The 15,985-nt window shown below is 34.8% G+C and overlaps 1 protein-coding gene across 13 annotated transcripts in view; it reads left to right on the top strand.

Annotated features, from left to right (window-relative positions):
* LOC123553823 (outer dense fiber protein 2-like) overlaps positions 1–15,985 on the top strand; it is a 48,686-nt gene that overhangs the window by 3,996 nt on the left and 28,705 nt on the right. For 5 of the 13 annotated variants that reach the window (XM_053525228.1, XM_053525226.1, XM_053525225.1 and 2 more), the window contains exons 3-10: positions 267–389; positions 2,226–2,303; positions 7,243–7,398; positions 9,570–9,757; positions 10,502–10,631; positions 11,696–11,902; positions 13,953–14,024; positions 15,807–15,923. In XM_053525228.1, the coding sequence (XP_053381203.1) occupies positions 267–389; positions 2,226–2,303; positions 7,243–7,398; positions 9,570–9,757; positions 10,502–10,631; positions 11,696–11,902; positions 13,953–14,024; positions 15,807–15,923 (1,071 nt within the window). Of the gene's footprint in view, positions 1–266; positions 390–1,437; positions 1,462–2,225; positions 2,304–3,345; positions 3,376–7,242; positions 7,399–9,569; positions 9,758–10,501; positions 10,632–11,695; positions 11,903–13,952; positions 14,025–15,806; positions 15,924–15,985 lie in introns of all 13 variants that reach the window. The other 8 variants (XM_045343613.2, XM_045343538.2, XM_053525232.1 and 5 more) reach the window with 6 other exon arrangements.

The raw sequence follows: 15,985 nt of genomic DNA, 5'->3' as shown, positions 1-15,985 counted from the left end.
ACATTCTAGTTTTTTTTTTAAAAAGTATGGGGAAATGAAACAATATTTACCCATTAGTAGTCAGGGGACAATTTTATGCCTCAGATCAAATAGCTGAGCTGTGTTGTTCCAACAATAAGACAGATATCTCTTAATGCAGAATTCATTTTAATGTATATACTGGGTACTTGTTAGTAAACTTGCCCTTTTAGAAAAGCTTAATAGCAATATAATGTTATATAGATATAAATATATTTATAAAGACTGTTTTTATTTTCTTTTTACAGACAAGTACAAAAAAGTTTACAAAAAGTACAATATCTTCTAGAGCCCGTAGTAAGAGCCCTTCCTCTGGACCATGGGTTCCACCTCCAGCAAAAGCAACAAAGGGGTCTAAAGTATCTTGGCAGGTATGTAGATCATTTAGTGAGATGTCCGAATGAAGATTTTATGATGCTCTTCACTCTGTTACAAAATTGAGCAGATGTATGAGTAGTTAAAGTTTTTTGTTAATTCAAAACTTGGAAGTTGTATTTTACAGTAATGTTACTGAATATGCAGCAGCACTATTAACATTATGAAAGGAACAGGACTATATGTGCTTATTTCTTTATCAGGGTGAATAGCTTTTTTAGTCTCTATCCTTTGACAAGAGTTAATTGTTTACATGAGAGTAATGATATTATTATGTATTAAAATACTTTTGTGTTCACACCAATGCACGTTAAATTTTAAATAGCCCTTTCATCACGTTTGTTATAATTGGAATAACTAGTAACTAACACCAATAAAGGGAGAACACTGTGTAGAACATGCAGTACTAAGGTTATTTTCCAACAGCAGAAAGTGTTCTCTGGAATCGTCCAGATAGTATGGTACGAGTGTTTACACAATCTAGATCGAATTCACACTTTTTAATTCATGGGTGAAGAAAAAGGAGGCAGAAATTTATCTGAATTTGCTGCATCTTTGATTCATGTGTAGCAGTTGACATATTTTTGTTTAGAGGGCAAGAGTGAGTACTTACTGTAACAAACTGATCCCCTTTACATTAATAAAATTTTGTTTGAAAAAAATGTTGCCACTTCGTGAGCATGGGAACGTGGTAGTATAACTATAAGGTCTTCATATTTAGGTACATGTAGTAATGAATATTGGCATTGCTGTAATCTTGCCAGTTGTTGTTTTTGCGCAAGCAAAGCTAAGATAAGACTTCATTCTTGTGAGGAAGACACACTCATGACACTGGCCATACTCAAGGACATAATATACTGAAAATAATTTCCCCCACTCCACTTCCCCACCCCACACAAAAGATGCTTTTATTTTGTAACTCTAAAGACAATTTATAGTTCTATAACATGTGTAGAAATGGTAGTGATCTGTAATTCTTTACTGTTATGCTTGTTGTGTACATATGTATATAAATCAATCTTGTTTTTATTTGTGATTTTAAAGAAACGAGCAAAGAAGGTTGCAAAGGTGGGATTTTAGTTCGCTAACTTAATAAAGCCGTTAAAGAGCATGTTTTCTCTAACTTTTCTTTTATTTATCATAAAATTAATTTATTTATATGTGCTTCTTAAGCATAATTTCTTTTCTAAGGGTGAAAGTATTTTTAGTCAGATAATGTAGGAATAGAAACCAACATCCAATTTTATTTTACAGTTTTTACATTTATGCTTTCCTTCTTTTCTGTCTTTTTATTATTGTGTAGTTAGTTTAGATACATTCTGGTAGTACTTGAAGTAATTCCAGATTTGTAGAGCTTCCTTCATGCTTATAAGTTATCTTATGAAGTATATTTTTAGCAGATAATATTTTTTGTCAGAATGCTAGCTTACTCTTTAATAATGTTGATTGTTAAGATCTTTTTAATGATGATTTTGGTAATTTGTTTTTCATTCATACTACTTTCCCCCCACCTCCAATGTTTACAGTTCCCAACAACAAAATTATGATAATGTTTCTCACTAAGTATGTTTCTTATTATGCATTTGTTTTTGTTTGCTAAGGTAGGATGTACTGAATACTAGAATGTCTTTTGTGTGACAGTGGACAGAAACAGATGTTGGGAAATCTACAGATTCCCAAAATCAAATTTTCATATTCGGCTGTATTTTTGTGTTGTGTATACCCAGGCGTGTGATAGATAGATAGATATTCCTTGTTATATATTCAGTGGTTGTTGCAGTAATATAGCAATTTTCTCATAAATTAAACTTTGCTATTTCAATTCGTGCTAGTGGGTAAATCCGTTATGCAAGAGCCGGTCAAGCGGAAAAGGTACAAAAGGACGTCATCGGAAACAAAAACTGTACAAAGTATGACATGGGAAGGGTGACAGCTCTGCATGTTAGCAAAGCATGATTGCATGTTATATACATGTGTTTTGGATTATATGTTACAATCATCAAAGACTTTGTATAGATTGTTCACTGAGAACTGAATCTTAAAAATTGTACACACACAGTACACTGCAGCTCATGTTAGCTACCATTATATTGTCAAACAACAAAGTTATGTTTCGTTGCATGCTTAGTCATTTCACCGTGTTTAGGGTTGTGTCCCTTTGTTTTTATCTGAAAATTGACAAAGCTGACATACCAAAATTTAAAAGGTTTTACCTGGGTACAATTTTTCATGTCTAGCTAGGGCTACGTCCCTTCAGTGTGTAAGCATATGAATTTATGAAATAAAAGAACTTGTGCAGCTCTGAAGGGAAATGCTTACTGCACATAAAAGAAAAGCTCACTTTTCGAATCTTTGGGACTTTTTGTTGTGCACACAAATTAAAATCTAAATTCAATGAAAAATGAAAGGTAAAACTGAATGGATCATAACAGAAAAAAAGAATCAACTCAAGTTAGTTCAGATGTAATGACTCAAATACCAATCAGGTTGTAAAAGTTACAAAGTTGAAATGTTTTTAGGAACAGATGGATCTCATGCAATATTAATGACCAGGATTTTGAGAAGTAGCACCCTAGAGAATAGTTACCTTGATATCTGATAGGTAATTACCTCACATCATAAGCTGAGCGCTGATGGAGAAATTATATGAATAATTTATGACGGAACTGATGGTGTTTTTAGCTTGTTACTACAATAATTGAGCCGCACCATGAGAAAACCAACATAGTGCATTTGCGACCAGTATGGACCAGACCAGCCTGCGCATCCCAGTAGTCTGGTCAGGATCCATGCTGTTCGCTTTCTAAGCCTACTGCAATTAGAGAAACCATTAGGCTAGCCAACAGCATGGATCCTGACCAGACTGCGCAGGCTGGTCTGGATCCATGCTGTTCACAAATGCATTATGTTGGTTTTCTCATGGTGTGGCTTATATGCATATTCCAACACTAGGTACCAAAACTAGATTCAGGAGGTTGGATGGTATGGACAATGTTCACAGTTGTTTTACAGTTCATATTTTGTTAAGTCAGTGCAAAAAGTCAATAACTGCAAATAGATATAAGGAAGTACTTATCCACTTTTTGCACAGAGCTGATGATTTATTGAAAACTGAAAATATTCCTAAATGGCACCAACCCTGTAATTTTTAATATGCCGTGCAACTGTCCAAAATACCAAGAAACAAGATATTAAGTTAGGATTTCTTATTAAATTATATTCATTCAGAATGCTTTTCCTTCTTTATACAAGGAAATTATTTAATTTCTTAGGCACAAAGTATGTGCTTTTTTAGCCCGACTATACAAAGTATAAGGAGAGCTATCCTACTTGAACTGGCGTCGGCGAATCTTTCCAAGTCCCCACCTTGGTTAAAGTTTTATAACACTTTTTTTTCTACTTATCTCTGTAAGTACTTGATGGATTTGATTCACACTTAAAATAGTTATTCCTCATCATCACCCACATCATCTATCATAATGGCGATAACTCTGGCACCAATTTTTCATGATTTATCCCCCCTTTTCACTTAGATTTTCAGGTTAAAGTTTTGATGCACTTTCACTCTATCTCTGTTATTACTGAATGGATTTGATTCAAACGTAAAATAGTTGTTCAACATCATCACCCACACCATATGACACAAGATGCATAACTTGGGCACAAATTTTTCTTGTATTATTCCCCCTTTTTACTTAGAAATTAATGTTAAATTTGATACATTTTCACTATATCTCAGTTATTGTGAAATGCATTTGATTCAACCTTAAACTAGTTGTTACACATCATCACCCACGTCATATGACACAAGATGCATAACTCTTGCACCAATATTTAATGAATTATGCCCCCTTTTTGCTTTGAATATACTTATATAATATTTTGATACACTTTACCTTTCTTATTACTTAATATTTTTGACACAGACTCCTAGCTACTGTGCAATATTTTCATTTACCATTGGAGTCATTAACCACTCCAGTTACAGCTCCAGTTTCCGCAGATGTGCCCAGTTTCACTATCCAGCATCGAAATAGTCGAGTGCGCTGTCTCCTGTGACAGCTCTTGTTTTTCTGTCAAATGGAGAGGTGGTAGGAATTTCATTTCTGGGGTCATATACATAAAGCTTAGGTACAAGTATAACAAACTGCACAAACATGAAGGGTATGTGGCCAGTATGGATCCATGTTGTCTGATCTGGATCCTTACTGTTCTCTTGTCAGTTGCATACAAGGGCTGAAATTGATAAATAAACATTATGGAAGTGGGGGATAAACAAACAGTATGGAATTGTGGAGTGGGTGGCTGGGGGTTAAACAAACAGCACTCATCTAGTTCCTTGCAGGTGGCAAAACCCCTATGGCTTTTGCATAGCGATGCTGGATTACACAATAGTGCCCCATCATTAGGAACACAGTATAGATTTGAATTGGCTTGTTTTCATTTTCAGAATTATATCTAAATGTTTAAATACGATTGCCAGACCCTGTTCAAGCCATTTGTAATTTGTTTTTATGCCCCCAAAGGTGGGCATGTTAAAATCGCACTGTCTGTCGCTGAGTGTGGCTAGCGTGCGTGTGTCCATGTTAATTCTTGTCCTGACTGTAACTCAGCTCTCCAAAAAGGGATTTTGAAATAACTTTGCATAAATGTTCACCATAATGAGGCGACATGTCTTGCACAAGACCCAGACCCCTAGCTCCAAGGTCAAGGTCACACAGAGGATAAAGGTTAACAGAGTCTGTTTTGTGTCCGGTTCATAAGGCTAACAGGGTCTATTTCGTGTCCGGTTCATAACTCTGCCATTTCATTAAGGGATTTTGGAATTACTTGGCATAAATGTTCCCTATAATGAGATGACTTGTTATGCACTAGACCCAGACCCTTAGCTCCAAGGTTGCGGTCACACTTAGAAGTCAAAGGTTAACATAGTCTGTCTCTTATCTGGTCCATAACTCTACCATTTATCAAGGGATTTGAAAGTAATTTGACATGAATGTTAACCATATTGAGAATGTGTGTCGCGCTTGTGACCCAGGTCTCACAGATCAATGTCAAGGTCACAAAATTATTCATACCTAAACTATTCTGGCATATTTTGCGCAGACAACTGTAGCATTCATGGGCACTCTTCGGAGGCATTTGTCACTAATAGTGACAGCTCGTGTTAATATTTTTTTAATACCGAGATATAGGTTATTCATAATTTTTCCTTACAAATTATTAGATGGACATACCTCCAGATGAACACTGTGTATATTTCTTTATTATTAAAAGAGTGTTTTTAAGACAAAAACTTCCTTAAAGATGCAGAATCATTTTAAAATTTCTTTCAGTTAGAATTGCTCACTAATGCACACATTTTCTAAATTTTGAAAAATGAGACCTTAATGATGGCTTTATCAGGAGATATGCAGTTTTAGATTTAAGGAAACAAGCACTTGATATATTGCTAGTTTTGTTTGTTGGTTTTATAGTTATTTTAAATGATATACAGCTACTATGAAATCATTAAATGAGCCGCGCCATGAGAAAACCAACATAATGGGTTTGCGACCAGCATGGATCCAGACCAGCCTGCGCATCCGCGCAGTCTGGTCAGGATCCATGCTGTTCGCTAATGGTTTCTCTAATTGCAATAGGGTTTGAAAGCGAACAGCATGTATCCTGACCAGACTGCGCGGATGCGCAGGCTGGTCTGGATCCATGCTGGTCGCAAAGCCACTATGTTGGTTTTCTCATGGCACGGCTCAAATATCGTTGGTGTAAAATCAGAAAATCACCAACCTCAGTTATTTTGCTGGGACATGAAATTTTTTATTAAAATTCAAAAGGTAAGATAAATGGAAAATTTTCGTGAATGAAATTAGTTAACCTGAAAGTCACTGAAAATATTTGGATGCAAAATGTAATGATTTCACAGTGAATGAGATTCATCTAGCTTGAGTCATGGTTACTTATACTTTTGTTCATGTTAATTTTTGAGCATTGTTAATGTTTTATTTTGCATGAATTATATTTTTGCAAGCATAAATATATCTTGCATTTATTTGCTTCCATTGTATATTATTTGCACTATAATTTTTACTGGAGGGCAGGCCTAAACCAAGTGGTGAATACTTCTGTATATATCTGTTTTGGTTTGATCTAAATGCAATGATAAAATATTTCTTCCCAAAATTCTTGTTAATGCCAGCAGATAAGATACCGGGTATAGGGCCTAAAAAAATGTTTATTTCTAGTAACATGCTCCAAAAAATTAGGGTAGGTAGGTTGGTGATTTTTTTTGATTTTTTATTTTTTTTTTTGTGTGTGTCAAAAAATGAATACAAATAAGTGAGTTATGCCTTTAGAGCATCTGTAAGTTGATTTCTAACATCACTGACCATGTTTATAGCATAAAAAGTGCAATTTTGCAACTTTTTGTTAAAAAGATGGAAAAAATTATTCACCAAGGCCATAAAAACATTTAGGGTCGGGCCAAAAATGTAGGCTAGTTCGGGATACTGGAAATAAACATTTTTTTTACACCTAGGTATATTATGGCAATCTATTGTTTGGTATGTGGGTAGACACTGTAGCCAAAAGGATATGGTATTTTTAATAATGGCAGTAAAATGTACCAGTATTGTTTTAGTATATTTACAGTTAGAGTTTTATCATTTATTACGTACATGTAATGTATGAACTGTTGTTATTTTGTAATATATAGATATGAAATTACTTCCATCAATTCCTTTTGGTATTTTTGGGGGTTTTTGTAGCTTGTTCAGTTTAATTTTTGTGTCTTATACCGTTTTCTACACAATATCCTTGGAAAATCAAGACAATGAATGTTATCCCATACAGGGCCCCACCCACAGACTCGAGATCCACACCCCACGAGATGCTCTACGTATGGAGGACCTTAGCACAGATGAGGAAGATCGTGTTCATAATGAGATGCGCATTTATGAAAATAAAATTGAAAATCTTATGAGTGAAGTGGGAACCCTCAAAAATGAGGTACACAATATGTTAAATATAACAAATATGGTGTGTAATCGTAGATTGTGTAAAGGTTTATCTTCAAAAAATTTTAATCGGCTGTCAGTCTCTGTTCTCAACCGATGCTTTGGTAATTGTCTGTTATTGTGAATGTCCATTGCATAACTCAGTCAGACCTGAAGTGCTAGACAACATGTAGCATTAATGAATAAAGAAATTCTAACACCATTAATTTATTATAGTTGTGCTTTGCCATGTGATTTAGAAAGTATTTAGGTGAACGTTGAAACTTGAAGCTGTATACTTTTGTGACTATTTCAAGTTCTTTGGGTTTGACTGATTTATAAACTGGATTACCTCCCTTCAGCATGTATGAGATATGATATGCACCGTAGCTGAAACTGTACAATGCATACAAATTGTATTCGCTTCACATCACCAACACATAATGCACTTTATTTTCACCATGCTTGCTCTTTGCTTGTGCTAGAAAAATATTCTTTACTAACCTTTCTCTGCCTTTGTAGATGACAAGCTAGAAAATACGATGCTAAAGTTATGTTAAACTCTGGGAAAATATGTTTTATTCTTGGTGAATTGGAAGACTTTTAACTGTCTTAAATGGTTAAAGTACTAACCCTCACTGTCTAGGGGCCTGGCAGAAATATTAACTTTAACCCTAGTCTTCAATGTAGAGATACCTGGAGTTAATACATAATTATAATTTATTATATAGCAGAAGATTCTTGTTAGATAAATGTTTAGTTGGTTTTGCGATATCAAATTAACTTCTAGTATATTATAGGCATGAATGTGTTTTACATATGTATGAAATTTCAATACTTAGAACACTTTTTTCCAAATTACACATTCAAGATTAAGGTTTATACAGGGTATGCATGTTTCCTTAGCTGATTTCAGGAGGGAACTACCCAGTTTTTAACTAAAATAGAAATACATTTGAAACTTAGCAACTTGAACTAGTTACTTACTATTCTGAATTGATATTGTCACAAGTTTGATACCCACTAATGCCCATATTAAGATTAATTTGAATTTTTATGCCCCCGAAGGGAGGCATATAGTTTTTGAACCGTCTGTCCGCAATTTTCGTGTCTGGTCCATATCTTTGTCATCCATGGATGGATTTTCAAATAACTTGGTATGAATGTGTACCACAGTAAGATGATGTGTCGCGCGCAAGACCCAGATCCGTAGCTCAAAGGTCAGTGTCACACTTAGACGTTAAAGGTCATTTTTCATGATAGTGCATTGATGGACGTGTCGATCCATATCTTTGTCATTCATGCATGGATTTTAAAATTACTGGGCATGAATGTGTACCACAGTAAGACGACGTGTTGCGCGCAAGACCCAGGTCTGTAGCTTAAAGGTCAAGGTCACACTTAGACGTTAAAGGTCATATTTTTCTTGATAGTGCATTGATGGGCATGTCGGGTCCATATCTTTGTCATTCATGCATGGATTTTAAAATTATTGGGCATGAATGTGTACCACAGTAAGACGACGTGTTGCGCGCAAGACCCAGGTCCGTAGCTTAAGAGTCAAGGTCACACTTAGACGTTAAAGGTCATATTTCATGATAGTGCAATGATGGGCATGTCCGGTCCATATCTTTGTCATTCATGCATGGATTTTAAAATAACTACGCATGAATGTGTGGCACAGTAAGACGACGTGTCGTGCGCAAGACCCAGGTCCGTAGGTCAAAGGTCCTAAACTCTAACATCGGCCATAACTATTCATTCAAAGTGCCATCGGGGGCATGTGTCATCCTATGGAGACAGCTCTTGTTGTCTTTCGAAAAGCTGTATTTCAGAATTATAATTTTAAAAAGCTTTAGCAAGATATATTTAGTAGCAGTTAAATTCAGATGTAGTTTTTTTTCTGACATGTAAGAGAAATTTTTGCATGCAAGTTTAAGCTTTAAAACATGTATACCAGAGTAAGTTACAGAACATAAGACCTTAGGTTTCAAAGGCACTTCTTGGCACTAAGTATCAACTGTTTTTTTGTTTTTTAAAGAATTAGACACATTGGTATCAAAGTCGCAAAATTGAGTTGTGTTTACAAACGATATGTAAATGTAAAGTTCATCGTTTTATTAAAATGTAATGACAAAATTTTGGTCTGTTTTTACACCAATATTGATTATCATTATCTTTCAGGTTGAGCTGCAGCGGACTTTACGTGAAAATGAACGTCAAGAAGATGAATTGAACACATCACGACGTATCCTTGAGGAGCAGGAACGTGAGCTTGAGGACTACAAGGATGAGTTGACGCAGAGTTCACGTGAAAACAGGCTACTCAAACAGAGTATGGGGATTCTTAGAGATGAGGCTGAAACTGTTAGGTAAATTGTTTCTCATTACTTAATAAATACTTTGCAAGTGGATTGTTGTCTTGATTTATCACGGTTGAGAATCAGCTGTGCAAGAATTGAACCATGACCGGGTTAGCCTGAGTGCCCCTCAACTGTTGTTTGTTGCAAAATAAACAGAGCTTGACTTTCTTCTTTGTAAATGGCAGTCAAATCTATCCATGTTAGAATGTGAAATCATTAATATTGCATTTTGTTTGGGACAAATTTCATGGATTTCATGGTTGAGTCAATCCAAGAGATTAAATACCAATGAACAAGTAAAGTTCCCATCCATTTCATGTTAAATGTTTTAATCCACAAATTTGTATCCCCATGAAATGCTTGAAATGGCCAAAACCTTGAGTTTTTGTGTACTGAGTGTGTTGTATAAGCAGCTTACTTAATTTTTTCGAGTGGTCTCACTGACTTGGTGTCAAAGTCACTGGCATTGAATCACTTGTCCCTCACTGTTGTTTGTTTGAAGCCTTGCTTAGGGGTGTAGAATTCTTTTATGCGAGGAAGTCATCCAGCTGGCTTAGGGAAGGTCAGCATTACTACCCAGTTGGCCACCCATGCCTGAAATAATCCATGGAAGGGTACCTGTGGTCTTCCTTCACCATCGAAAGCTGAAAAATCTCCTTGAGACCTATAAATGTGTCAGTGTGACATTAAACTCAACAAAAAAGTTCTTTTCAGACTTTAGAACTTATTATAACTATATTACTTGTTTCACAGGGCAGAGGCTGATTTGTTGAATCGTGAACGTGAGAAGTTGATGAAGAAATTGATCGAGGTTGAGATGGACGGACAGTCAGCTGCCAAACAAGCCTCACAGCTCCGAGATCTTGTTAGAAAATTCAGACAGGTAAATTGCAGTTGTCACTGAGAGAGAAAGTTATTTATTTCTATATTGAAAGTATCCATTCTGACTTTAGTTTCTTAGAACACGACAGTACATTATACTGTTTTGATTCAGTGTTATCGTTTCTGCAGTATCATGTTTATAACAAAGCAGTTAGCAGATACGCACATTTAGGTTTTGTTCAAGGCATTGAGAAGGTGCTGTTATACAGGGTTTACCCTTGAAATTGACTGGCAACTACAAAAATAAACAAATATTTAATTTTAAAGGAAAAAAAAACACCTGCTTGAATTTCACCCAAAAGGTCAGCAGTTTACTTTGAAAAAAAGAATGAATTATTTTTTTAAAAAATGAAGATAGTTTGAAAGTCATTACTGATATCTGGTCATATAACAATCAGGTATACACCAGGAGTGGTCACAGTATACACAATTTCAACTATAACACCATTTTGTAAATAATTATGTCTCCCACCACACAGTGGTGTGGGAGACATATTGATTTACTCCAGTCTGTGTGCGTGTGTATGTGTGTCTGTCTGTCTGTCTGTCACAAAGCTTGTCCGCACTCTAAGTCGAACATTTCTCATCCAATCTTCACCAAACTTCAACAAACTGTGTCTGCCAATAAGTGCTCGGCCACGTTCGATAACTAGCCAAATCGGCCTAGGCACGTCGGAATTATGGCCCTTGAATTACCAAAAACACTCAGATTTCTTGCACAGTATTGCCCCCAAACCGGCACCTATATACTAGTAGTATAGGCGTCTTTTTGGTGTCAAGAAAGCACATGCACATGTGGATTAAGTAAACGGTATATAAAGATTGACTTACTATTAAGATGATTAGGCAGTTGTGGGAGACATGCGCTTTTCTCAAAAGCATCTCTAGTTGATAAATGGTTCTGTGACTAAGTTTTCAGGGTGTTGTTTTGAGTAGACTAGTCCTTGAAAAAGCAAAAGTAAGACTTGAGAAGTCCTTGAAATGTATTTGAATTTTGTCTTAGACATGTTATAAACTGGGAGAAAAGAACACAGCACATTAGTGACATGTTTGTCCATTGTTTAGGATACAAGAATATCTCAGGGCGACAGTGCTAGGTTGGCTAAAACTAAAGACCTGCTTCTAGAGAAACTAGCTGATTTTGAAGCAACAAATCGCACATTGAGACGCTTTCTACGGGAACAGCACAAACAAGAGGCTGCGGCACTCAGACTAAGTGAGCAGCGGGATATACTCATAAAGAAGCTTGCAGATACTGATATCTCAAATGAGGTTAGTACACTTTATTTAAAAAAAAATGTTTTTGAAATTATTACAAAAATTGTTTTGGCATACTGACCTTTCTGCTGTTAAGTTACCAAGGTTACCTGATTTTCCTATATTTTCTGTTTTTGTCAAAATGTACACAACATTTATTTTGATGTGTATACACTCTCAAACCTGTTTTTAAAGACCACCCTTGGTAGAGACAGAAAGTTATCTTTATTGGTAGGAAATTGTCTTCGTTCACAGGTTAAAATACACTTTAAATGTTAAAATAGGAAACAAAACTAGTTATAATTAGAGTCAGGTAGTCTCTGCTTAGAGGTGGTTTTCAGCTCAGGATTGACTGTACAGTCATGGTTTTGTTCATGGTCATATTTCTGTTTGAAAAAGATGATATTGTAGAAAGAATCATAACTTACTGTATGCTACAATTAACACTTACATGTTTTTGACAGAGAATAAAGGTATGTGTTCAGCACAAAAGGTGTCCCTTGCGTAAGCACTTTTGAAAAAAACACTGTCATAGCTTTTTGTGTGAAATACATGTTTGTCATTGCCCTTTATAAGCAACGGAATGGAAACCGAAGTCAGTTTGCAGTTTGTCCCTATTTCACTTTTTGTGATGTTTCATAGACAGTTAAGTTATATAAGAGAAAATGTCCATTTCAGAATAATATGTAATTTGTCTAGTATATATTTATGATTTATAATGTTTGGTCGTCAATTCATTCTTTGTTGAAACTTCAAAATAGATCTGGTATTTGGTGAGGCCTGTTTAATTTATCAGCATGTATTTATATCATGGTAGATTATAACCTTTTATGCATTTCACTGATAATTGTCTCTTGTCACTTTGTTGTTGTATTGAGATCATGCTTTCTGTGATATCACTTTTGTTTGAAGGGGACTCTTTTTTATGAAAATAAGCATAATCTGTGGAATCCTGTTTGTGCCACTTTAATTCTCGCCTCACCAACACTCGACAATGCAATAATTATTGCATTGTTGCCTTGTCCCAAAAGATATATACATGCCAGATTTAACAAACCTCGCAAGGTTTTAATTGCGTTGTCGCGTGTTGGTGAGGCGAGAATTAAAGTGGCACAAACAGGATTCCGTAATAATCAAATTGCAGTGAACAGATTCTCATATGCAGCAGCTTAGGGAGATTTTTTCATAACTGTATCTTCATGAATTTCAATGATTTCAAAGTACACGTGTTAATTGATTATTTCACTGCCATAGCGGTCTTTTGTTGTATGCACCTGTCGTAAAAATTGTCAGATGTTGGTATAAAGCAAAATTTTGTACCACATCTTTATAATGTTGTAAATATTTGTGGGTGATGGTGTTGGGTAAAAACATGTACTGCATCAATTTATGTAGCAATATCATTCAGTGTTTATGCAAGAGAAAAAATGTTTGTCCGTCATTTTAAGTATTGTAAAAATTTTCCAGTGTTGGTGTTGGATTATATTATATTGTTTTATGTGTCATGTAAATTGTCAGGTGTCGGTGCTGGCCAAAATTGTATATTCCACTTTTTTTATGTTTTGTAAATATAGTCCAATTTTGGTGGTGGGCAAAAATGTGCAAAGTGTATCAATTTACATATTTTAAATTATTGGAAATGTGTTATTTGCAAGCTTTTTAAAAGGTTAGTGTTTCAACCCAGTTCCCTGTCTGCCAGAAATGATTCATAAAGGGACACCTTGTGTCTACCTTCTTCATCTGTTAAAAAATTTCAACACCCAGACAACAACCACTTACCTAGTTCAGCTTTTAGCTGCGTGAAGATGCTTTAAACAGTGTGACATGTTGGGCATGCTGATATTGATCGTCCCCTTGTTGAGCACGGCAAACACTGTCTAAATAGAATCTCATAATGAAAAAAATTCAAATCTTTACATGTTGGCAGTAAAGCTTATACAACCTAAAACTAAAATAAATATTTTATTTGAAGACAGGTTTGAAATGATTGTGATCACTTTAAGTTTATGAAAAAATTGAGTTATGTTATTAGACGGGATTTGATAATATATTTATATATTTACAGCGACTGCGGTCTGAACTGCTTGATAGAGATCGAATGATTGCAGAACTTCGGGTGCAGATAGAATCCAATCGGGTAAGAATTTAATGATGTTACGTTTTGCTTGAATGATATCATACCATCTGCCTTATAGAAGCTTTATTCATTCGCTTACTGGGTTTTGGTGTATGGTTTTCCTGTTTGCAGTATAAACTAGCAGATTTTTAAGTCAGTATATGAAATAAGAGTAAGAGTCAAAATAATTTTAATGAGTCTGTGCCAAAAACACAGATAGTCTTGTGAGAAGAAATATAATTTATTTCTATGGCCTTTTCATTTTGAAGCTTACTTTAATTTGTTATGGTTGTTGAGGTAGTTCAGTCTATTAAATCATTTAATTTTGTAGGCTAAAAGGTTTTTTGTAGGGATGTAGATTTCAAATTTTGAAAAATAGAAAATGATTGGCAATTTTATTCATATAAATTTGATTTTGAGGATTAACAACCACAAAATCCACAGAAATTATCTTACCCACGAAAGTTAGATTTCCCAGTAATTCATTCTGAATGTAGAGCCAAATAAAGAATTTAGATGAATAAATTATCGTATGAAAATATGTTTCACTTTCTAAGACCTGTGCCTTTTCTGTTTCAGAACAGTATCTCATTGCACTTTTTTTCCCATACAAATCTGGATGGATTTTCATGATGACAATCAGTTGTTGTTATATTTAAAGATACTTAAATGGTTGAAAAGGAGGTTGACTCCAGTAATATTTTGTATAATACCCCTATCACATTTTATATGGAAGTTTCTTTTGTGTGAAATAGTTTTTTTTCTTTACATATTCTTTCACCTTTTTCAGTCTATCCATTGTTGGAAATCACTATTACTGTCAAGTTACATGTACAAACATTTCTTGTCATTTGCACTTAGGTCATCTAAGTTTGAGTGCATTTTCCATTATTTAGAGAATTGAAATGTTCAGAATTGCCTGCAACACATTAATATCAGGGAATTTGCAACAACACTATTCTCATTTCTTTATTCAGTCACTGTATTGTGTGTACTTACGGTTGTCATTTGAAATTTCTTGATTTGTATCTTTCCATGCAGTCTATAGAAGTGTTTTTGTTTATATAAATTATTTTATAATATATAAGTGAAAATTAATTGAAATTTATTTATCAAAGTAAAGTTCAATTGCAGCAATTCCCAAGGTCAGAAAGCAACTACTGTTTAAAGGTACTATTCGTTCAGTTTAAAATGTAATCCTGTGCTGTGATTGGCTAGTAGTAATGATGATGTCACCAATGATGTAATGTCTGATTTTATTCACCTGAGATGGCAGAATTGAAATTTATCATAGCTTGTTTATTTTGTAAAGGAGTTAGGAGTTAGTAGAGATAGAATTTTATTTGGAGAATAACTTACTTAATTGCAAGGGATAATATCTCTTAAGGTAAATTAATTTCAATTTTAAAAACCATCTTACATGGTCATGTCAGTTATTTTCTTATTATACCCCTGTAAATAAAGTTTAGGGGGAGGGGGTATATAGGAGTCATCTTTCAGTTGGTTGGATGGTTGGTCAGTCAGTCCATTTCTAAAAGGTTATGGAGCAAGTTATTGGCTTATTTTTATTAGGGGACCCCAGTTTTTGTACAAAATGTGTTCTTTCCCTTTACAGTGCAGTATTCAGGTGTATTAATCACTTTTAGTGATAGCTCTAGTTTTACAAATTGTCTTACAATCTTATACTGGTAAACAGAAAAGAATAATTTTCCACCAGAAATAAATAAGTCTTCAGGTGGAATGAAATTAGACAAAAGTACATCTTCATTTATGATATCATTTATTATATTATTACAAATATAGGAAGAAAATTTGGCCCTGACAAAGTTACAGAGCTCCCTAGAGTCCACAAGGGGTCATTTACAGAAAGAACTACGTATGAAAGAAGCTGACTGTAACAGAATGGCAGTTCAAGTCAGGGTAGGTATTTCTGTGATCCAAACATTACCCCACCCACTTACTGCTCAACCTTCTATTTTTTT

This window comes from Mercenaria mercenaria, chromosome 15 (assembly GCF_021730395.1).
Source record: "Mercenaria mercenaria strain notata chromosome 15, MADL_Memer_1, whole genome shotgun sequence".
In the NCBI taxonomy this organism is placed as follows: Eukaryota; Metazoa; Mollusca; class Bivalvia; order Venerida; family Veneridae; genus Mercenaria; species Mercenaria mercenaria.
Note: the sequence above shows the minus strand (reverse complement) of the source record. Positions and strands in the feature narration are given on the sequence as shown.